Source organism: Adelges cooleyi, unplaced genomic scaffold (assembly GCF_023614345.1).
Source record: "Adelges cooleyi isolate 19-005CV unplaced genomic scaffold, UGA_ACOO_1.1 ACOO_flye_CR_arks_rails_tigmint_CR_PRNA_574, whole genome shotgun sequence".
NCBI classification, from domain to species: domain Eukaryota; kingdom Metazoa; phylum Arthropoda; class Insecta; order Hemiptera; family Adelgidae; genus Adelges; species Adelges cooleyi.
In genome coordinates, this window is record NW_026096268.1 from 5,572,980 (window position 1) to 5,595,383 (window position 22,404).

The window sequence follows — 22,404 nt, forward strand, 5'->3', positions numbered from 1 at the left end:
AAGTAATCGGAGATTGATAACTTTTTTCCAAAAGCGGAAGACTCTCTTTTGGTGTAGTCCAGTAGTAGATTACGGTTTTTGGAATTTGTGCCACAATAATACTTTACACGTGACCAATATTTTACGTCATAATTTTTATAGTCGTTGTATCATATATTATTATACTTATAATATGTATTATAATGTATAGAGGTGGAGCAAACGGTCGGATCGGATGGTGGCGTGATAAATAATGCCCGGCTAGTGTGAAAAGCGACCTAGGGATAAAAAAAAAGGGAAAAGCCCGAAGAGTTCATTTTCCGGACGAGCGAGAACTGCTGGAGCGCGGTCAGCTGCTCAATAACCGTGTGCCGTTGTCGTTGCGACTAACTTAAAAGGGCTTCGGATAAACGCAATCAGATTATTACGGTAATGGCTTATATGTATATATATAGTTTAACGGAGAGCCAGTAACGCCTTTGGCCTTTGCATCGTATAAACTTATGTGTATATACCGACCGCGACCTATCTCGCACGGTCAAGCCGCCGGATCCTTTTTATCTGACAACTCCGATCTATCTATCCTCCCACACAAATCGCACGAGTCACACGGTTTCGTTGTTTCTTATTTCGGTTATTATTATTATTATTATTATTATTGTAACCCCGACTTTCCTGACCGTCTTATGCAACCCTACACACACCCCGTCCAAATACATAATAATATCCGACTGGCGTTTGCCTAGTGGTCGACCAACTAGAACTTTGCCCCTTCCCCTACCCCCACCCCCTTAAAAGGTATTCGTCCGGAAAATATGGCCGCTTTGTATTTCCTCGTGCGTGACGGAATAAAAGGGAAGATCGTCATCATATTGTGTGACCCGAAATGATTAGGTATACGTTTAAAGTCTTTAAACGTTAGTATGTACCGGTAATAGCGCAAGTATAAAAATATTTTACAGCGAAAAAACAATTTGTTATTACTATAATTAATGTATTTATATGGATTTATATAAAGATAGGGTAGAGTGGGGGTAATTATAAAAGGAATGGGGCAAATGTGAATGCAATTTTTTTATACAAAGGACCATAGGATATTCGTATTTTATTTAATTATGTAGTATATTAATTATTACCGTCTTACAATATTAAGTTGTGAAAAAAAAATTATCGATTACTAGGTATACATAAAAAATATTACATTCATTTGGCCCATTCGTTTACAATTAACCCCTGTTGCCCGTACTTCCTTTAGAAGAAAATGATGAAAACATGTTTTTTTTTTTTTTTAATAGCCTTTATTTGCAATATGACGGCTCAACGATTAAAAATATACAACCTGTGATATAATTTACAATGCAGTGAAAATTAATATAAACATTAGTTAATTGTAGTATATAAAACTAATATTAATAATATGTACAAAACAAGGAAACAGAGACGAGAAAAACAAAAAGTAAATAAAATAAAGAGATTCAAATAGTGCAACCAGCGCTCAAAAGGAAAGAAATAGTAGCAGTAATAATAGGAACTGAACGAGAATTGAGGATGTTATATGGATCAAGATTTGAAATGCCATGGGATGCAATAAAATTAAAGAGAAAGATTCTATTAGGAACAAGAGAAGGACAGTCGAATATAAATTGAGAAAAATCTCCAACAGCTACCTCATCATGCAAATGACAGAAATGAACGGAATTAAGGGAAAGTTTATAGGCAAAGTAGGGTAAAAGATTATGACCGACTCTGAGACGTGAGAAGGAAGAAATCATTCTGCGAGATAGATCTAGTTTATGAAACCAAGGACAATTACGGGGTGAAGGAATTATAAGCCGATGCCAGTGTGCAAAATTAGGAGGGAGGGAAGACCACTTGTCGAGCCAGGCGTTAGAGAGGATTGATTTAAAGGAATGAAAAGCATCAGAATTTATAAGACGAAAAGGGGGGGTAAATAGAAAAGAGGATGAGGATTTAGCTAGAGTGTCGGCCATTTCATTGTCACTGATCCCTATATGACCAGGGACCCAATGAAAATGCACGTCTTTACTCGAAGAGAGAATTTGGAAAAGGAGGGATTTGATGAAAACATGTTTATCAATAATAACTAATGAATTAAGTTTTTTTATTAAATTAATTTAATCATAATATTTTAGCTTATCAAAACACTAAACCTAATATGAATATTGTTTCGCAATAGAAACAAAATAATTCTAGTAAATAAGTAAGTACATTTTGTAATGTTAAAAAAAAATGTTTATACATAATAGGTTTTTGGAATGACAAACTATAAAAATTGAAGTTACAAATAAACAAAATTATAATCATTGATATTATAGAAAATTGGTGGCTCAGCGTTAACGGTCGCCTAGTTAGATTAGCTTAATTGTAATTATTTGCATAAGTCGGAAGTCCAAAACAACAGTTAAACGTAACTATACCGAGTGTTCAATAGAATACGATTATACATTAGCTTAAGCGCATACAATTAAGCGAACAGTGTTACCAAATAATATAATTGGTTGTTTAAATAAGCACATTCATTAAATTTACTACATTTTACACTTATCTTAAAATGTTTCCGAGTAGGAAAGTTTAAGTTTTAAACGCGTGCAAATAGTGCGTGTGGTCGTTAAACAATATTTGCCGGGCCTTAGTCTTGGGAGTAATCTGGTTCTCATTAGCAAATCTGAAAAAAGGAAACTAAATGGGGCTTGAAATAGCAGTATGATATTAAAGTCAAAGAGCATATAACTGCGGCTAGTCTTCCTTGAAATTGCCACAGCCGTTTTCGCCCCTAATTCAGTCACGGTTTTCTGATCTCTGTACGAATAAAAAAAAAAAAGATTCGGCCCATTATGTCCTGCGTCATTATTCCACCATTATCTTATGTAAGACTAAAATGGCTACCGAGATTTATAGTTATACACAAATAGGGTGCACATTGATGACTAACCGACTGTAATAGGCCTTCCACGACTTTTGTTAGTGTTTGCGATTTTGCAGGGAAATTATGTCTAAATGGTACCGTTTTTCCGTCTGCGCATATTTGCCTACATATATGAGGCTATATTGGTAATACTTAATTCGCAATATCTTCCAGGCATTAAATGCAAATTATTACAATTACATGCTTATGTAATGCATTAACCATTATATGCATTTACATATTAACAAATAACATTACCTAGTAAATTCATTACTCTTCTAGCTTACATTAATCCGTCTCAAAATAGAAATTAAGAAACAAATATACCGTCTTTTTCTGCCATTAAAATATGCTCAATTCTAAAGTTTTTCTCTTAGAGTTGTGATATTTATTTTCTTTATCTAACTCAAATGCTCTTTCTCCGCAATCACCATTTATGTGTTCAATCATAGATTAAATATAGGTACAATCTGTATATAGGTATATATTATTGTATATTTACTCCACAATCGTTATATTAAATTATTGGTTAGGTAAACCGTTAATTGTATTATTCGATCACATTGGTGTAAGATACCCAACAGATAATTTTAACACGAAAAACTTTATGAACATAAAATAAATGTTTTGTATTTTCAATATAGTAAACAGGTTAAATATAATGGTATAAGGAAGTCAAAGAGAATATTTTAAGATTAAAAAAAATATCAAATCTGTTGGAAAATAATTGACATTACCTTAACAACTTAACCTATGTCAAACTAAATAAATATTTTAAACGGAATTTTATTTAGTTAGTTTTTTAAGTCATTTGTTGGTATATTTTAATTATCTAACACAACTTCATCTTTAGAGTATCCTAGCCAAGGAGTTCTTATTGATGTTACAAAACAACTTTTAACAACATTTTTTTGAGTTTACTGAGTACTATATTATAATAATATAGTGTTTTCAAAAATTCCACTCATTCTCAGAGAGAAAATTCAAGGAAATGGAAATACAACAATTCAAAAAAAAATACAGGTATTGAGTATTATTTCTTATCCTGCACCGTTGCCCCAATGATAGGGCGTGACCTATCGGGCAAACGGTGTACCAGCAATATGGAGACAGTCGCCATCTGACGGTTGGTAAGTACCGGGTGATTGGTTAACTATGGACCACTCAATATCTTAGAAGATTTTACTTTTTTTTTTTATACATTTATAGTAATTAGTTGGGACAAATTTTATATATATTTCAAAATTCTAACACCATCCCTATGCGTTAACACCATATCAACTTTGGATTTTTAAATGGTAACCCCAATTTTTTTTTTAATGATCCTGTTATTTTTTTTAAATTTAATTTTAGGCGTAAAAACTAGGTAAATCGATTGAGTAGTTAACGAGCTACACAGTTTTAAAATTAAAGGGAGTGTAAAAAATAAATTAAATATCTTGGAGACGCTAACATATTAAGGTGACACTTGACTGTTCTCTGTTATTATTTATTGACAATTAACTTTGCCAATAGCTATAGTAGCGTTTAAAAATCATAACCGTACCAAACACTATACTTTACTTTAGGTAAATAATTCAACTATAGTAAATAATAATGATAACCGCTATATCGACCGAAAAATATACCACCACTACACACTTTTACATTTATTTTGTAAAATAATAGGTATGTTTAATTTGTTATCAATACCTTGTGTATATTTTTCCAGCATTTAGCAATTATTTATTTTGGTTAATTTGACACATTTTGTTTATTCATGCGATTTGTACGTCTTAATTTCATAGTATATTATAATAATATAGTATCATAACTTACTAGATCTATGAACTTGTCAACATTTATTGTGTTTTAAATAATAACATTGATATTAAATATCCATAATTAATGTGAATACCGAGATGGAGTTTTGCTCAAGTGACAAGTCTAGAAAACCTTACTTATAAAATGTATGCACATCAAATATCAAAATTAAAGGTTCTTATAATAATAATATGTTATTTAAAACAAGTAGAGTAATTTGTACTATGTTTGATGATATTTTAACTAAAACTTTTATTTTTACAGTATTATGTCTGTTCTGAGAAACTGATAAATGTGTAGTTTTGTGTTTTAACATATTGGTATCTGAATTCAAAGAAACAAAATATAAAATTTTTTATGAAAAAATTGAATCTTCAATCATCGTTTACTGAATCAATAATAGGTAAGATAATGTATTTATTGATATAGGTGTATTGTATAAGTACATTTTTTTATTAGAAAAATAAAATTAATTGTTTTTTATTATTCATGAACATATAAAACGTTTTTACATAATAAGTTTTTTTGGATTACTTATGTTTATTATACTTAATATGTTTTATTAAAATGCGTTACTTAAAAATTATCATACTTTTATAATTATAAAAAATATATGTGTATACTGATATTTGTTGCTTAACAATATAATTATTTAAGTATCTAAGAAACTTATTTAATTTTTTTAATTATATGTTTCAGTATTAATATGGACTATCTCAACTTAAATTGATAATTGTTTTTGTCTACAATTACACTACTACCAACGTCAAATATGGTGTATTATATTATTGTAATTAATCAGTCTAAACCAATTCCATCAATACATTGTCGAATGTTGTGGTATTCAATTTTCAGTAAATTTATAGGCGTTTTATTTTAAGGTAAAATATATAAGATCATAAATTTTCAATAATTTAGTTAATTTCTATGAATTCATCACTAACAATTTATTATTATTATTTTTTTAGTTACTGTGGCACACTATTGCAGATAACAGTTTTCCATCAAGTCAGTAAGAAGAATAAGATGGATTCACAAGTTCAAATCAAATATTAGACAACTATATATATTTAGTTATTCAGCTAAAAATGTAGTTCAATAAAATATTTTAAAAGTACTTTATCATTTTAAAAGTGACAAAGTTTTTAAACTCTAAGTATTTAAACACACATATACTTAACATATCTATAACTATTATACATTATTTATTAATTATTAATGATGAATTCTTTATTTAATATTAATTTAATCTAAAATGCTGCTGAGAATGTTAATATTTCTAAAATATGTTATTGTCTTAATCCAAATCTTGAAATTATTTTCATGATGGCATAGTTTTGGCATTTCAATTATTATTTTATACCAAATAATATTAAATTATAACATATACTTATAAGTTATGTATTTACACTTATATAGTGTAATTTTATATGAATTTTACATTATATAATTTTACGTGTGTAGTGAATACGATTAATTAGAGAATTGATAAATATCTAACTACAATTTGCAATAAAGATAAGAACCTAACTAAAGGCAATGTTTTTGATATTAAAATACGAAATTTCTCTTGGCGGGTTTTTGGTAAAATCGATGTTGGTACTATCTGTAGTCACTGAACTATATACATGGCTAACTATACACCTTGGTTCAGTGTCTGTAGTATTACACATTTTATAGGTTATGTAACATTTATTTCTTATCACGCGTTATCATTTTTTGGAAGAACTACCCCCACTCGTTGGGACTTGTGATATCTTATCAACAGACAACAATGCGATCCATTATTTTCGCCTTTCGGTACATTATACTGTAAAGTGTAAACAATATACACTCAACTAATACGGATTACGGAATAAGAATCTTTCCTAATCCTTAAGTGCAAAGTTTCTAAATTACATTGTAAAATATAATAATTAGTTGTGTTGCTGTTAAAGAAAACAATTTACATGGCTGACGACTGTAAGTAGATATAATATATTGGACATAATAAATGATTATACAACAAAAAAACGTCATCTCACCTTACATGGAAATCACATGTTAGGATAGCATTATTAAGCACGAGTACATTTAGTTGTATAATGTAGAAACTAAAAAATTTTGTACGATTTTGGCAACTTAACAGAATTTTCCTAAAGAATCGATAGATTTGTTTAAAGGTATCAAAAATTTATGGTATTTGTTGATTTCTTGGATTGTTATTGAAACCAAACACGATAAAACTTAAAACATAATTTATAAATTTTTCTTGTTTAAATATGTAGATGTTCGTTAAAAGATATATTCTTAATTCATATATTATGTTATATTATATTATATGTATTATATATATATATATATATCGTTAGCTTATGTTGTTAAGTAATTACATTTTTTTCTTAACCATATTTAATACTCTATTATGATTGCACAAATAAACATTGTTCTGTTAATTATGTTCTAGTGGACCTGTCCCTAATTAATAACTTTGAAGAGGAACTGGGTTCGGTATTAAGGCATTGCTGTAGCGCATCTCAAAAACTGAAACAGTTAACGAGTAGCGAGGTTGAACTGAGTCTAAAGAATCAAGTAAGTTTACTATATTTTTATTTACATATTCATTTAAATTACCTTCCTTTTTTTTTTATTAACATTTGTTTTAGTTAGAAGTGAATTATAATGAAAATAATATTGATTTAAGCGTAAAAAATATTTTGGACAACGTCCAAAATATACGCAAAAAAATTGATACCATTGAATCAACAGTTGACTCTTCAGATAAAGTTTGTAATTATTATTCATACGTAGTAAAATATATTATGTTTAATTTTTTATTTTCAGACTTTATTCAATTTGAGTGAAACTGTAGAAGACTTTGAAAGCATTGTAAACACAGTGTTGAAAAATAAAAACACTATATTTCTCATCGTAAGTTAACTCACACTTACTATTACTACTTAACTATTATTAATGTGTTTATATTTATATATTTTTTAGGACATTTTTTGTAATCTACTTTTTAAACAATTCAAGTCTCAAGTTATAACGTATTAATAAAAAAAAATTAACCTAAACAATTTATATATATATTTATTAGTTCAGTTTTAAATTAATTAAAAATGTCATTCAAGCGTGAATGTAATGGCTCCGATAGTGATCTGCTCAAAACTCTCGGGGTAACAATTTAAATATTTAGTATTATTCTGTATAATCTTGCTGATCTAATAAACATAAACTGAAATAGGTTTTTAATTATCATTCTGTCAGATTATACAATTTGTACTACGTAAATTGTCATTGAATTATAAAACTGACACCTATTATATATTTAGTCTCAAAGGATTAAAGAGCTGTTAGGAATTCAAATACCTGAAGGCAAAGCAAAATTATTATCCAATGGCAGATTGACTTGTATGATTTGTACTAATAGACCAATTTTTGATACAATCAACGTACTATCAATTCATAGAAAGGGGAAAAAACATTTTGTTAGGTATGTGTTTTTTTTTACTTACTATTTACTATTTTAAATTGTGAGTCTAATTCACAGATGTTCCATTACGAAAAATGTTATTTTAGGCTTTTTACTTTTTTTTAATAATGAATTAACGCATTGAATAAAACCATGAAATCAGCTGTTAAATGTTTAACTGATAAGTGATAACATTAAAAGTTTTTTGTTTTGACTTAACATTGATTTCGTTTGGAATTATAATAATTGGGATTAGGCTGTAGAAATATATTATAATTTTAATAATAATTCATTTATATATTAAAGAACTCGGTAAATATCTGCAAAGAAAAGAAGAACTAGATTTGATAAAAACAAAAAGGCAACAAAAAGAGTACACTAAATCATTAGGTGTTACGGTAAAACATGCAGGTCGTGGCGAAAGAAAGAAGATGCTAGATTTACCGGAAAGAGGTGAAATGACAGTGTTTTTCTTTTAATAATTAACTGTTAAAGGCAATGAAATGAAGGTTAATGTTATTTTTAATTTTTTTCAGATGTATTGGATAAGTCTGCTTCTTCTGTAGAATCTACAATTGTTTCACGCTATGTAGCCTCAATGACAAAAAAGCCGTCCCTTAAAAGTGTTCTTAATCGTGCAAAAAAGCATCCTTACCAATGCCTAACTTCAGTGTCTATTGCTTCTACGAGCAGTTCTGGACTATAGTCTAACTTCATTGGCCCTAAAAATAAACCAACTGAGTAAATTTAAATAATAATTTTATTTTTTTATGTTTATATATTTATAATGAGGGAACTTATAAAATATAAGATATAATATAATAATAATAATATAATAACATTGAAATAAGACATTTTTAAATTGCTTTAATTATGTTACGTTTATTATTGCTACAGTCTGAGACTTACTTCTTTTTTACAGAATTGGTTGGATAAAAAATAATGATGGATCGTGGTCCAAAGATCCAAGTGCAGAATTTGATTCCGACGATGATTGGTAAGCTTCAGATGTGATTTATTGATATTGGTACAGTTATAATAGTTAAATATTGCATGATGCCGCAAAGAAGCATTTCAGTCTAAAGTGTGGTGAGGTTAAACATGTAAATTTATTGCTTATCCCATGAATTGGAAATCTAATGACTGCTGACGATGATAAAGTGATAAACTGCAGTGTTCCTAAAAATATATACACGATTATTTAAGAATTAAGACTATAATTATTTATTCTTCGCTATTACTTCTTTGTCGCTTACAAAATTTGATTTCCTTTCTGTCGCGTGAGAACATTTTTCATCATCACAGCTCTTGCTTCTCCTGTAATTGTGTGTTCGACCAATAAATAACACATTTTGCCAATTCTAATAAGCAAAAAAATTTGTACTTACATTGAGAGTTTTCTAATTTGTAAGTTGTCCGTACTACTTATTTCCGATACGTCCTGGTCTTCAGGGATTCTAAAAATATTTATTGGTTATAGAATAAGTTATAATTCTAAAAATTAAATATATTACAGTTCACTTTTGCTGCTATTTCTGTTTCTCACAGTTTCTAACAGTTGAGACGACAAAGCAGTCATCTTGGCTTGAAGTAACTAAAAAAGATTAAAAGTAAATTTACACAAACAGCATAACAATTTTAGTATTTTCAAATATGTTTTCATTATTATTGTTATTATTTTTGATAATGATGTTTTGGCACAAAATGTAATATTTCAAAAATATTATAAATATTTATATATTATTAAAACATTTAAATTATTAATTATTATTTATTATTAATAACAGATTAAAAATAAATTGAAAACAAGTTTGACAATATATTATAATGAAGATTTAAATTTGTTTGCTGTTGGGGTTAATTAGTATACTACGTAAAAACTCAAAAAAAGTCAAACAAATCTCTTGTTATCAATACTGTAGCTTACAGTTATAATTTTCATAGTTATAAATTACACTAACCGGCCATGACGTTGCTCTCATCTCTCTGAGATCTATGTTTCTGAAAAACTCGCTCATTACAAGTTGTTCTATAGTAGGCACTCGACCGGAAGAATTTATAATTATAAATTCCATTATCTCAACAACCTATGAAAATATATTCATAATTTTAATAAATTATGATAATATTGTAGGTAGATTATGTGTTTATCAATCCTTTGCCTATACATACTTGGGGGTAGTGAACAATGTCTCGTAAATTGATTACACTTGGTTCAGGAGTGAGCAATTCGTATCCAGCTGCCATTTCGAATAATACGTATCAAAAGAATTTCAGGCCAATAATTTACAAGTTTTGGATAAAAAATGCCATTAGTGTAAAAAAACCGTCAGTCGTCATGATAGGTATTTTAATATTAATATTAAGTGCTCTAACTTTCACCATAATTTTTTTTTATCATCATGATTCATAAACAATATTTTCATAGTACCGTTCAAAAAAAAAAAAAATTGTTCGTTTTTTTGGCCCAGTCTAATAAATATATATGTAACTAGCTGAATTACCCGGCGTTGCCCAGAAAAAAAATTGTGATTGTTCTACTCCTTTTGGGTGTAACTCGTTGTGGAAGCAATATCTTTTTAAGTGTAAATCACCCAAAATAACGTTTAAAATCAAGCGTTGTCTAACATAATATAATACCCTTGAAAAATAAAAAAAATATCTATATTTATATTCAATTTTTTTCTTCGAGCCCTTAGAGGTCTGTTGTGTTTCTTAAAATGTAACAACATGAAATTAAAAAAAATAGTAATTAACTACAAAGCTATATAGCCACAGCCCACACGTCACACGACATAAAGCCTCTAGAGAAAAAAAAAGCTGAAAAAGTTAGCTACTTTGACTTTTACTAAATTTTGTTTTTGCCCATTTCAAACCCTTAAAATTAAAATGATTCAAAATACTTTCTTATTGCACACCTAGACCCTAATACAAACATACCCTGAAAATTTTAAGTCGCTAGCTATCATAGTTTAGGCTGTGCATTGATTATGAATCAGTCAGTCAGGACTTCTTCTTTTATATGTACATGAAGATTAGCACAAACAATTAGAATAAACTTAACTTATTTTTTTCTATAACTTTTAACTTAAGTAATTTTTTTAAATCGTTTTAATTTTGTCTACTTTACTAGTTTATAAAAAAGTAACTTTATCCCGTTTTTTGCAAACTACGGGGTTAAAATACATTTTTGATGTGATAGCCTCCTCTCCTGGCCCTACTCAAATTACGCCTATGATTCACACATATATTCCTATAGAAATCCCCATTGGATTTCTAAAATATAAATTTTAAATTATAATAATGCATAATAAACCAGTGATAGATAACACTAATGTATTACGTTATTATACTTTACTTGATTACCTATACAAATCAGTAGGTTTTTTTTAAATTGTTGGATATTGGAATAAAAAAAAAAAAAAAAAAGTGCCATGCCCAATACAAATAATTATAATGAAGGTAATAGGTACACACCGACGCCGGGCATATATAGATATATCTGTGCCCGCTGCCCGGTGCGGGGTGCCAACTCATGAACAGGTGTTGATAGTGTTATCAGTTATCAAACAGCTGGTGTTAAGTAACTGCTCACATGACATTTTCAGTGGTTGACTGTTAACAATGGTAGTAAATTCAGTTATCCCCTCTTGAAACCGTCACCGGCATTTATAATTTCATATTAATGTCTCTTTTGGAGTTTAGCATATGCCAGTTTGCACATATTATTATAACGTTTATCTTTATTGTTTTATTATTTTCTTTTTTGAAAAGCCCAATTTTGTAATTATCTCAATTAGTATAGTTTACAATCGGTACGTTGGTCTTGTTGCTAATATTATCTTTTGAAAATATATTTATTTCGAGATTATTATATTACAGGAATACGGTGAAAAATTATTGATTGCAAATTCACTAGCGGACCGTTGTTGCTGTTAGAATATAATATTTTTTAAAGAAGTCAGTACATATTTTCAACGTAAAATAATAATACAGAAAGGTAATTAAATTTTTTATCTTGCATATTATGACTTATGTTAATTAAACAAAATTACGACTTAAAAAAAAGTGAAAAAATAAAAAAATAAATAAATAGGAAACACAGTAAACATATAAAGATATGAAAAATAACATTGAGTTATTCTAAACACGATTTGCCTTCCAACAAAACTGTACCTTTCCCTTTTCTGTCGATTTACTTTTTTTCCCAAAAAGTCTTATGACCAAAATTTAAGAACTAGGCCAAGTGGACTTAATAACATTTAAGTATAACAGTGTACAATTTAATTTTTTTTGTGTTATACCTGTAGGTGTTTAAGAAATGTTTAAACATTTTTTTCTTATTTTTCCAAAATTTCAAAAAGTTTTGTTAATTAGTTTTGGAAATGGGCTATTTATATTTAATCCGTCGACTAATTTGAATTAGATTTTTTTTTGCTGAAAAAGGTGAGGTCTGGTAGAAGAGGGAATCAAGTGTTATCTAATTTAATGGAAAAAGGAAAGGTATAGTTTTGGCGGAAAACAGCCATGCCCAAATCAATAAAATTTAATTTATTTTATTTTTCGTTCGGTCCCTTCAAACATTAGAAATTTTAAAATTTGGCCCAGATAGTTTAAACCTGAGTAATACGTTTTCTCAAAATATCCATTAAGATTGAGTTGAAAAACATTAGTAATGCATTATTTGAAAAAAACTTGTATTTTTTAAGTACAATGACCCCACTGAAAATAACTTTCAAATATACAAAATATTTTAATAATGTAATTTGTGTTGCTTTAAGTTTTGAGATTTCGGTTTCTTACTTGTTAATTAAGTATTTGATAGTTCTCAAATCTGGTTAAGTTGGTTATTATCTAACTTAATTTATTGACTATTTATATAATCTTTCATTTTAAAAATAGATAGTTTGACCATTTCTTGTCAGTGTTAGTTGATAATTTATTTTTTTAATTTTACACAGTTAATAAATTTATATTTTTCAGTCTTTCTAATAGTGCACAATGACTAGAAAAAAGAAGCTAGCCAATTATCCTAAACGAGCTCAGAAGTCTGAATGGACTAACCAAAGTTGGTTAGAAAATGACTTGTCTCAATCAATGACATTAACTACACCTGTAAACAGTTTAATACATTTTAGAGATATTCCGTTGTATCCTACGTTTGAAGATATAAGAAGCAACCCACCAACGTTATTTGCAAACAAGGTAAAACGGCCTTATGCAAATTGTGAAGAATATCTAGACAGATTTTTTCGTTTAATGCGTGAAGATTTCACATCGTCCATCAGAGATGCAATATGTTTTTTGAAAAAACCTAACAAAAGTGAACATGAACGTTTCGAAATGCAAAGGCTGTGGCATTATGAAAATGTTCAAATACAAAAAACTAATGCTACTTCGTTGAAAACTATGATTTTTCGTTTTGAAACTGCCACTAGGGCATTGCAGTTTGATTATGAAAGTAGTAAACGTTTTAAAAATGGCGCTTTGCTTGTACTAACCAAAGACAACTATGAAACGTTTAGTTTAGGAATAATAACAGACACTTTTAATTTAAATAGAGGTATAGTGGGTGTTGATGTCGTCGACTTTAAGGAAGTCAGTAAATGGACTCGCGTTGACATTTTAGAACCATCGGCTTTCTATGAACCTTATAGATATGTGCTGGCAGTCTTTCAAGATATGTCCGAAATTAATTTCCCAATGAAAAACTATATTATATATGGATGGAAACAAATCTCGCCCCCTACATATTTGGTCAACAATTCAACATATAATATAAATGGCATTGTGTTTGATATTCTAGATAACAACCAATGGCCTTCCGCTAATTCTTTACAAATGGATATAAATCAATACGAAGCTCTAAAAGGTGCATTGACTAAAGAGTTCACTATGATTCAAGGGCCCCCAGGAACAGGCAAAACCTACATTGGTTTGGAAATTGTTAAAATTATAATTGAGAACATGTATAAAACTAAAAAACTGACCAGTCCCATCTTGGTAGTGTGTATGACAAATCACGCTTTGGATCAGTTCCTTGAAGGCATATGGAGAACGACCAAGAATATTGCTAGATTCGGTTGTGGTACCAAGAGCGATATTTTGGTCAACTACGTACCTCGCATGAGCATTGCTCGCAATGATACGTGTGCAGACATATATGTAGGTGCTAAACGATGTGTTGCTACAACATTACAGCAAGAGAATGTGTATCAAAAAAATATCAAACAAGTAACTCGTAATATTGGTATTCTTAGTTTGTCCACACTCATGGAAGTACTAATAACAAGAGGCTTCGATTCTTGGTTTAATGATTCCTATGATCTATTGTCTTGGTTGTTCTATAATGTCACCGATGATAACGGTATTAACCCAGTAGATTTTATGAAAAAAAATAAACTGTTATCTTCTTGGTTGGTTAAGTCAAAAAGTGACCATGCCGGCGATCAATTGTATTGCATGACATTAACAAATATTAAAGAATACTATTCACAAACACAGTGTAAATTGGACGGTTTGAATCGTATATTCAATCCTGATAACAACGAACATGTTTTGAGAAAACGTGATTTGGAATATACTTTAAATACCATAAAAACTATTGAAAAACATATGAATAAACACTTGAAATTAGTGCAATCCGACACAATTGTTGAGTATACTCAAAACATCAACCGTAATGCAATTGATGGGCGACATCGCTGGTTGCTGTACTATAATTGGGTTCATCTTTATTTGATGTTGGAAAACAATCATATAGCGAATATCAAAGATGATGCACGTCAAATGAGACGAGAAGTAAATAAATTTAAATCGATTGGCTTTTTGAAGCCTGTGAAAAATAAATTTGTTATCGGCATGACAACAACTGCAGCCGCAAGAAATAGATACTTATTAAAGAATCTCAAGTGTCCAATTGGTAAAATTATTTTGAAATGATTTTACAAGTGAGATAACTATTATTTATTATATTATTTACAGTTATCATTGAAGAAGCAGCAGAAGTCCTTGAACCTCACATAGTAGCTTCATTGTCTGAACATTGTAAACAACTAATTCTGATTGGTAAGATAATACAAACTAGAAGTCATTTTGAAAAATATATTTTTAAATGTATTATTTTTTTAAAATTAGGTGACCACAAACAGTTACGTCCCCAAACAGCTAATCATATTATGGGTCAAAAGTACAAATTGGATGTCTCGCTTTTTGAACGAATGGTTCATAATGATATTCCTTCATACATATTAGCAGAACAACATCGTATGAGACCTGAAATCGCCGGTTTGGTAGCACCGGCTATATATCCACATTTAAGAAATCACCCGTCTGTATTAAACCGACCTCACGTTCGTGGTGTTGCCTCTGACGTGTTTTGTATAACACACAAAGCATTTGAAGAAAAAGTGATTGAACTTGTATTATTTGTACTAACAAACTTGTATTTGATTATAAATGTTATTTCATTTTATTTAGGATATAGAACTATCTAGTTTTAAAAATAGTCTTGAAGGTGACTTTTTAGTCGCTTTAGCAGATTATTTATTAAAACAAGGATATTATCCTGAAGACATCACCATAATGGCCATGTATAACGCTCAAGTTGTATATATAACCAAGGTATTAATATAACGTGTAACATTTTTTATGTCAAATGATTATTATGTATGTTGTTGTTAATGTTTTTTAGTTAATAAATAATCCACCTTATGAACATTTAAAAGAAATTAGAGTTTCATCTGTAGACGGATATCAAGGCGAAGAGAATGAAATCGTTTTGCTATCGTTAGTGCGCAGTAATAGTTATAATAGCGTCGGGTTCCTGAAAACAAATAACAGGGTATGCGTAGCACTGTCAAGAGCCAGGTTAGGCTTTTATATTGCAGGAAATCTAGATCTACTTTCTAGGGCCAGTAAATTATGGGAAAGTATTAAGAAATATTTATGCAAAACACAAGCTATCGGTAAGCACTTGTGTTTGTGTTAATATGTGAAATTTAATTCAATTTTTTTTGTATCAGGCTCAAAATTAAAGTTAAGATGTACAAGTCATAACAAAGTGTTGGGAGAAGTGTCTAGTGCTGCTAATTTTATGAAAGTTGGTAGTTGTAAATCAATTTGTAACGTCGTCCTATCTTGTGGTCACAGATGTACAAAAAAATGCCATGCCGACGATAGTGACCATTTGCAAGTGAAATGTCCACACCCTTGCACGAGGTAATTATATATTATTATATTATCCTTGCTAACAAAACTTGACGTTTCTTTATTTTAATAACAATAAATAATTTAAAAATATAGTTGCATATTTATTTTAATAAAAAATTATTCACGAGTTAAAATTCTATGTGTTTAAATTAATTTCTTTATTGTTTTTATATTCTTTTCAATACAAAATGTATTTGAATTTATTATTTGAGTATTTGTTCAAATAAAAACAAAATTGTATTTATTATTTGAATTCTTATTTAAAGAAAGCTCAGGCATGTTTAATATTTCTATATCAAATTTGTTTCAATACTATTTTAAGGAAATGTTCAAGAAATCACAAGTGCAAACATATGTGCTATGTGGAATGTAACAACTGTACAGTGTTCACAAGAGAACTTGGAGAGTGTGGGCACTTAATTGAAGGTCAATGCCATATTTTCAATCAAATCAAGTGCAACGTCAAAGTATATTTAATTTTTGTTACAAGTAAATAATATATGCAGGGCCAGCTAGTACGATGAGCCTTTTTCTATAATTAGAGAAATCATAGTCGCATCGATAGAGTACATGGTTAAGGCACAGCTTTTACAGTCTTCAAGCCGGCCCTGATTATACTTTTTATTAAAGACATTTTTTCAAATAGGTCAAGGTAATGTTGGAGTGTGGTCACGAAATTGAAAAATTGTGTCATAAGCCTCCAGTTTGTGACAAAGCCTGCGAGAACCTGGCTCCCGGTTGTTTGTTCCGACATGCGTGTAAAAACAAATGTGGCCAAGTTTGTGGTCCATGTACAGCTCCTATTCCGATAATAATGTACTGCGGGCACACTACACAAATTTTGTGCTCGCAAGAAACAAATTCTGCTGTATGCAAGACGCAAGTGAGACGTCAACTGCCGTGTGGACACCAAACGATGGTTTCTTGCACTGAAGACGTATTGAATTTAAAATGTCAAGATAAAAGCCATAAAAATGATAATGTTATGAAAAAAGTGAGGAAATAACAATACATATAATATGTATTAACTAAATAAATACAAGTCTGAATAATATTAATTATATATAATATTTTGTTTAGCTCACCTCGGAGTTAAGGTTTAATTAATTAAAAAAAAAAAACAATATAATGGTGGCGATAGCTTTGAAATTTAAATTATTACTTTTTACTATTATAGCCTAAAGCTGTTGTTCTGGTGGACCGTACAAACGTACAAACTGAAGAGATTGTAAAAAACAAAATTATTTTTCCATGTGGACATAAAGGCCATTTGAATGTTCCCAACGGTTCAAGTATTAATGGTAAGTATGTATGAGCATGAAGTCAATAAAGTAAATACAGTGTGGACTAAATATGTTCAATCTATTTCTTATAATTTTCAAATACTTCAAAACAAATATTTTGGCTTCTTATTTAAGTTTCCCTTTGCAACCCTGTTTTATTATCATTTGTACAAATTCTATGTATTTATTGTTATTTTTCATGTACAGAAAATTCCAATCCAGAAATATTGGCTAAATATTGTGACAAAATATGTTCTAAGAAACGAGAATGTGGACATTACTGCAAAGCTATGTGTAAAGATTGTCCTTCAAAAAAACAGCATAAGGCTTGTCATAGGTAAGATCAATAATTATACCACGTATATTACCAATTTGTTAATCAGATGTAAAAAAAAAAATGTAAATAAGGTGAAGTAATTTTTCTTTAGCAATACCTTAACTAATAAATGGCTTAGAGCAAAATAACTGTAACAAAATCAAAAGAGTTTTTTTTTGTATGAAAATCATATCTGTTTCAATATGGTTAGTCTAGGGCTAGGATGTTATTGCACTTAAAATTTATAAAATTGTTTGGTGAATTGCCATACAAAATATTTAAATTACACATTGACCGTATTCCATTTCCATATTGATATGTGTGAGTGAATGAACAGTAACAGGTAAAGAAAATATTTTCATCGGATTGTGAACTATGATATATGGACTACGTATGGCAATACATTTTTATAGACAGAAGATCAACCCTAATCATGGCTACCATAATACTAAAAATTAGTTTTTAAGCACATGATTGTCAATAGGTACAAACAATGCTTTTATCGATATTTATATTTTTATACGGAAACGCTTACTCATTTACTTTTACTACTACTACTCACTTGCATATTATATTTTCTTACTGTGCTGGTTTGTACTGTGCTTGGTTTGGACTGTACAGGTTAGAACCTACTATAGATATTCATCGAAGTATTTGTTTAAAAGTGGTTTAATCACTTTTTGTTATAAAATTCCTGTAGACCTGTAACCATCCCGCTCCCATTACGCCCCGACCCCACTGTACTGACTTTTTTTGTTTGTTAATCATTTTTTTTTTATCTTAAGACATTTTTTCGTGGAATAAAATGAAACTGTTGATATTTTTACCATAGGTTTTTTTTACACATTGGGTTAGAGTTAACTTAGTAAACTGCTGCACCAAAATCTTTGATCAGCATTTTGTTGATCGATGAAAGAGCACATTTTTCACTCTTTAATGTTAGTAAAACAATCGAGTTTTTAAATTTAATTTTAACACGCTCTAAGTAACAAAAAACACTGTCAGTTCCGCTATTTCGTGTTAGTTTGTGTATTAATATTACGTCTTTCAGTGTTACATTATGTATAAATTACAATGTATAATACTCGTATTAATAAATGTGTTTTTTTTTATACTTTTAGTTGCAAAAGGAAAAAAGTTTTCAGTTTAAATACTGTTTCCTCTATAAAGTTTCATGTTAAAGACAAAAAACAGTCTAAGAAGATGATTGTCGATGAAGTGAGTAATTACTAAGTATTAGTATGAGTATATTATGTTGCTCTATTTTTGATGTGATAACAAGTGATGGAATACAATTTTATTAAGGTTATTATTTTATGTTATTACCTTATTATTTTTTTGTTGACTACTAAATTATATACTAATGTTTTTCGATTGAAAGTTTCCTTATAATAATTAATAATATAATTTATGTTTTGTATCTCAGTAGAATATAGTTAAGAAGTTATTATCATTTTTGTTTGATTAGTGTTTTGTTGAAATAAACATTGATTTTAAGTTATTCTAAAAGTTGGTTGGGGTAATAAGCTTAGAATTTTAAACCTTTTACATTACATGGCAATTATTAATTAACAAAACCATTCTGCCCATATTCATAGTATGTGCATGAGAAAATGGATGACGCAACCACAGGTTTGGGTTATTAGCGTAAAATTCACAAAATTATAAGTCAAGAATATTATACTAATCCAGTGCACTACCATACGTATTTTTGTTCATATAGTGAAAAATTAAAATCAACCTTTAATCGTCATCCTCATTTTAAACACGCGTCTCTTCAGAATAACAAAACCGATAAATTATTAAGAAACGTCAAAAGTAACAGTTTGCTTTATGATAATGCACTGTATAAATTTAAGTAAATTCTGGAGTAATTTTCAAATTCATTTAGATTGTAGTGTAGAGTTTTTGTCTCAGTACAGTCTTAAAATTTACAACAACATTTAACACTTTGTGTGCTATCTGTGTGATTTAGTTTAATTTATTTAAGTACAAATAATTTAATAACTTAATCTAAAAAAAAAAAAAAATTGTTCTCCCTAGTTCTAAAATAATACGTTTTTTTTATATCATTAATTTAATTTTTAGACTATTAACTCGTGCCTTTTATAGTTTTTTTTTTTCATGTACTCCAACTTAAGTCTTTATCTTCTAATATGGCCTTTTGCGTGTTGTAAAAGGTCATATTACACATCTTTAAATAAAATTGTTCGAATAAATTTGTACTCGACAATTAATAACAAATTTTTTTCTAATTTTATTCATATTAAAAATGCTTTCTGACAGCTATTTGGTTTTAAGTTAAGCCATAATTAATAGTAAAATTCTTATAGAGAAAATATGAATACCTAATAAATATACGGTAACCTTTTTTTCAATTAATTATGAAGTCGTATTCGAATAATGCCCAACTCTGAATACTACAATCCAGATGATTTGAAACATTTTAATTTTAACACCGGCCATTCCGCCCTCGGTTGTAAGAAATCTGGACCTTATATTGGATATTGGCCTTAGTTGTAAAGAATCGTTTTCAATGGGTCCGTTGTCGATTTGTCTGTGGGCATTTGCTTAGGTCGCGTTGTAAAGTGGTCTCTGTGGCATTGGGGAAAACGCATATGAAACGTCAACGCGCACGGCCAACGGTTTGTCGTACCTACACGCTTCGTTAGACCATGCAAATATTTGATTCGACGTCATGTCAGGATCAGGAGAGGGTGACACTCGTGATCAGGGTTAGAGAGAGAGGGGTAGGACGAGAGCGCAGCCCCGTAAGAGAAATACAAACACGAATCACATTAAACGAGCCAAGCGGATAGAAAAAGTGTAAAAAAGGGAGGGAGGGAGAGAGAAGATGGCTATTGGCTAAGTTCGGGAAAGTAATGCGTAGGGGTAGAAAAGAATAGGAAAGAGAATTTTTATATGTCAAACTGTGTATAATATATATATTTGTAGACCTATGTGTTACTTCCATTTTGCACATGCAAAATACAAAATATACACACACGACCCGCCGTCGCTGTCACCGTCTAGTCTAAGCAATCAATCCACCAACAAGTTGTTTTTAAAACGACAGTAATTTTTTTTTCTTTCAAGTTAGCATAGATGGACGTATTTCTTCGGCGGGACAAAAAGGATTCTAAATAAACGACAACTGAAGTATATAATCACACACGGTTTCTACTTGTAATCGATAATTCTCAAGCTGTTTGTTTCGCCAACAAACCTACTTACGGCTTCATAAAGTACCTATGTTTATATATACACTTATATAATATTTACGTATGTATTAGAGTGGATCAAATTTTTGTATTGTCTTTAAAATGCGAGTATGCTTAATTTCAACTGAATTGAACGATAAGAACACGTGCCTTCCGAACCCCAACCATGGTGTTCAACTAGCTAAATAAAAAAAAATTTAAATCAATGATTTTAATTAAAACTTTGCTAGATGTTATTTTATTGGAACCTATATAAGAGGAAAAAGAAATTATTAGTTGATATCACGATTTTATCATTAAAATAACATGGAATTAATAAAATCTAATACAATTACTAAATCCAAAAAATTGAAAAATCTATCTAATTATAAGTCTTATTATTTTAAATAATAATTGGTGATTCCAACTAATACTTTTTAATTGGGGCAAAACACTTAGCAAATTTACAATGAAATTGTTTTTTTTAGTAGGCATTCCCCCCCCCTCCCGAGATTTTAATTGAATTTTTGCATTCTATATAATTCATGCCAAAAACCTAGATAAATGTCAAGTCTGAACGTTTATTCAGTTCAGCACTCCTAAAAATGTAAATCAAACGGTAAACTAAAAAAATATTGTTTGTAGAATGATCTTCCCTAATCTATACGTTCAATCTACGATTAGCATTTAGCACATTTAGCTTTTCTTGTTCATTTTGCTTACGATAAAAACTATCTGCACTTATTTCATCTCGGTACATAAATCCATTTTCTCTATAGTATACGGTATAATATGATACAAGCGGTTGCAGTTGGTAGCACTCACCATCCAACGGGTTCCTCCGTGGCGGTGACGAACCATTTTTATTTTTTATGTTGACAGCGACTAAATAATTTTCTGTTTTATTTTAAAAATGTTCTTATTTATTAAATTGTTGTGTGAAAGACTTGTTTTCTTATGCTTTTGCGTGCATTATAAAAGTTTCACGTAGACATTACAATATCTGTAATCCAGTTTCACAATCCGATAATTTGGTGAGTTTTTTGTCAGCATACTAACGATATTTTCAATTGTTTTCTATATATTTAATTTATTATTTCAGTTAAACTGGAAGTTTGGTACATTTCTATTACTTAGAATTCAATTTTATTTATTATTTATGATGGTAAAATTCGATGTAAAAATCTTACTTGAAATGAACACTCAAGAAGCACGGATTTGTGCTTACTGGT

The 22,404-nt window shown here is 29.5% G+C and overlaps 2 protein-coding genes and 1 long non-coding RNA gene across 6 annotated transcripts; 2 read left to right on the forward strand and 1 right to left on the reverse strand.

The window, feature by feature from the left end:
- The first annotated feature begins 4,991 nt into the window (after positions 1-4,991).
- On the forward strand, positions 4,992-5,868 carry LOC126843490 (uncharacterized). The gene is made up of 3 exons (XR_007686426.1): positions 4,992-5,111; positions 5,408-5,589; positions 5,677-5,868. It is a non-coding gene; the product is annotated as an uncharacterized LOC126843490 (long non-coding RNA).
- A 651-nt stretch (positions 5,869-6,519) lies between these two features.
- On the forward strand, positions 6,520-21,360 carry LOC126842672 (NFX1-type zinc finger-containing protein 1-like). Of its 3 annotated transcripts, none has more exons than XM_050579745.1 (22): positions 6,520-6,670; positions 7,155-7,279; positions 7,354-7,473; positions 7,532-7,618; positions 7,688-7,866; positions 8,023-8,183; positions 8,469-8,615; positions 8,699-8,903; positions 9,085-9,251; positions 12,045-12,162; positions 13,146-15,084; positions 15,147-15,230; positions 15,300-15,571; positions 15,642-15,785; positions 15,856-16,129; positions 16,187-16,382; positions 16,696-16,840; positions 17,020-17,367; positions 17,551-17,674; positions 17,864-17,993; positions 19,094-19,190; positions 21,073-21,360. In XM_050579745.1, the coding sequence occupies exons 11-22, from the start codon at positions 13,164-13,166 to the stop codon at positions 21,160-21,162; spliced, it is 3,825 nt and encodes a 1,274-aa protein (XP_050435702.1). In that variant the 5' UTR covers positions 6,520-6,670; positions 7,155-7,279; positions 7,354-7,473; positions 7,532-7,618; positions 7,688-7,866; positions 8,023-8,183; positions 8,469-8,615; positions 8,699-8,903; positions 9,085-9,251; positions 12,045-12,162; positions 13,146-13,163; the 3' UTR covers positions 21,163-21,360. The 3 variants fall into 3 exon arrangements, with proteins under 3 accessions (XP_050435702.1, XP_050435703.1, XP_050435704.1); XM_050579746.1 differs by having other exon boundaries at positions 21,069-21,177; XM_050579747.1 differs by lacking the exons at positions 17,551-17,674; positions 17,864-17,993; positions 19,094-19,190; positions 21,073-21,360 and having other exon boundaries at positions 16,696-16,862; positions 17,020-17,164.
- Positions 8,566-11,556, reverse strand: LOC126842674 (slowpoke-binding protein-like). Of its 2 annotated transcripts, none has more exons than XM_050579752.1 (7): positions 10,335-11,556; positions 10,124-10,249; positions 9,677-9,756; positions 9,551-9,619; positions 9,419-9,479; positions 9,072-9,341; positions 8,566-8,884 (listed from the first exon to the last, which is right to left on the reverse strand). In XM_050579752.1, exons 1-6 carry the CDS (start codon positions 10,407-10,409, stop codon positions 9,279-9,281), a joined length of 474 nt encoding a protein of 157 aa, XP_050435709.1. In that variant the 5' UTR covers positions 10,410-11,556; the 3' UTR covers positions 8,566-8,884; positions 9,072-9,278. The 2 variants fall into 2 exon arrangements, with proteins under 2 accessions (XP_050435709.1, XP_050435708.1); XM_050579751.1 differs by having other exon boundaries at positions 9,404-9,479.
- Positions 21,361-22,404: the final 1,044 nt, after the last annotated feature.

Coding starts and splice junctions, on each gene's coding strand:
- LOC126842672 (XM_050579745.1), top strand. CDS start 13,164: ATGACTAGAAAAAAGAAGCTAGCCAATTATCCTAAACGAGCTCAGAAG. Junction 16,841..17,019: donor AAATCAAGTGCAACGTCAAA/GTATATTTAATT, acceptor TTTTTCAAATAG/GTCAAGGTAATGTTGGAGTG. Junction 17,368..17,550: donor ATGATAATGTTATGAAAAAA/GTGAGGAAATAA, acceptor TTACTATTATAG/CCTAAAGCTGTTGTTCTGGT.
- LOC126842674 (XM_050579751.1), bottom strand. CDS start 10,409: ATGGCAGCTGGATACGAATTGCTCACTCCTGAACCAAGTGTAATCAAT. Junction 9,620..9,676: donor AATAGCAGCAAAAGTGAACT/GTAATATATTTA, acceptor AAATATTTTTAG/AATCCCTGAAGACCAGGACG. Junction 9,342..9,403: donor ATTTTGTAAGCGACAAAGAA/GTAATAGCGAAG, acceptor ATATATTTTTAG/GAACACTGCAGTTTATCACT.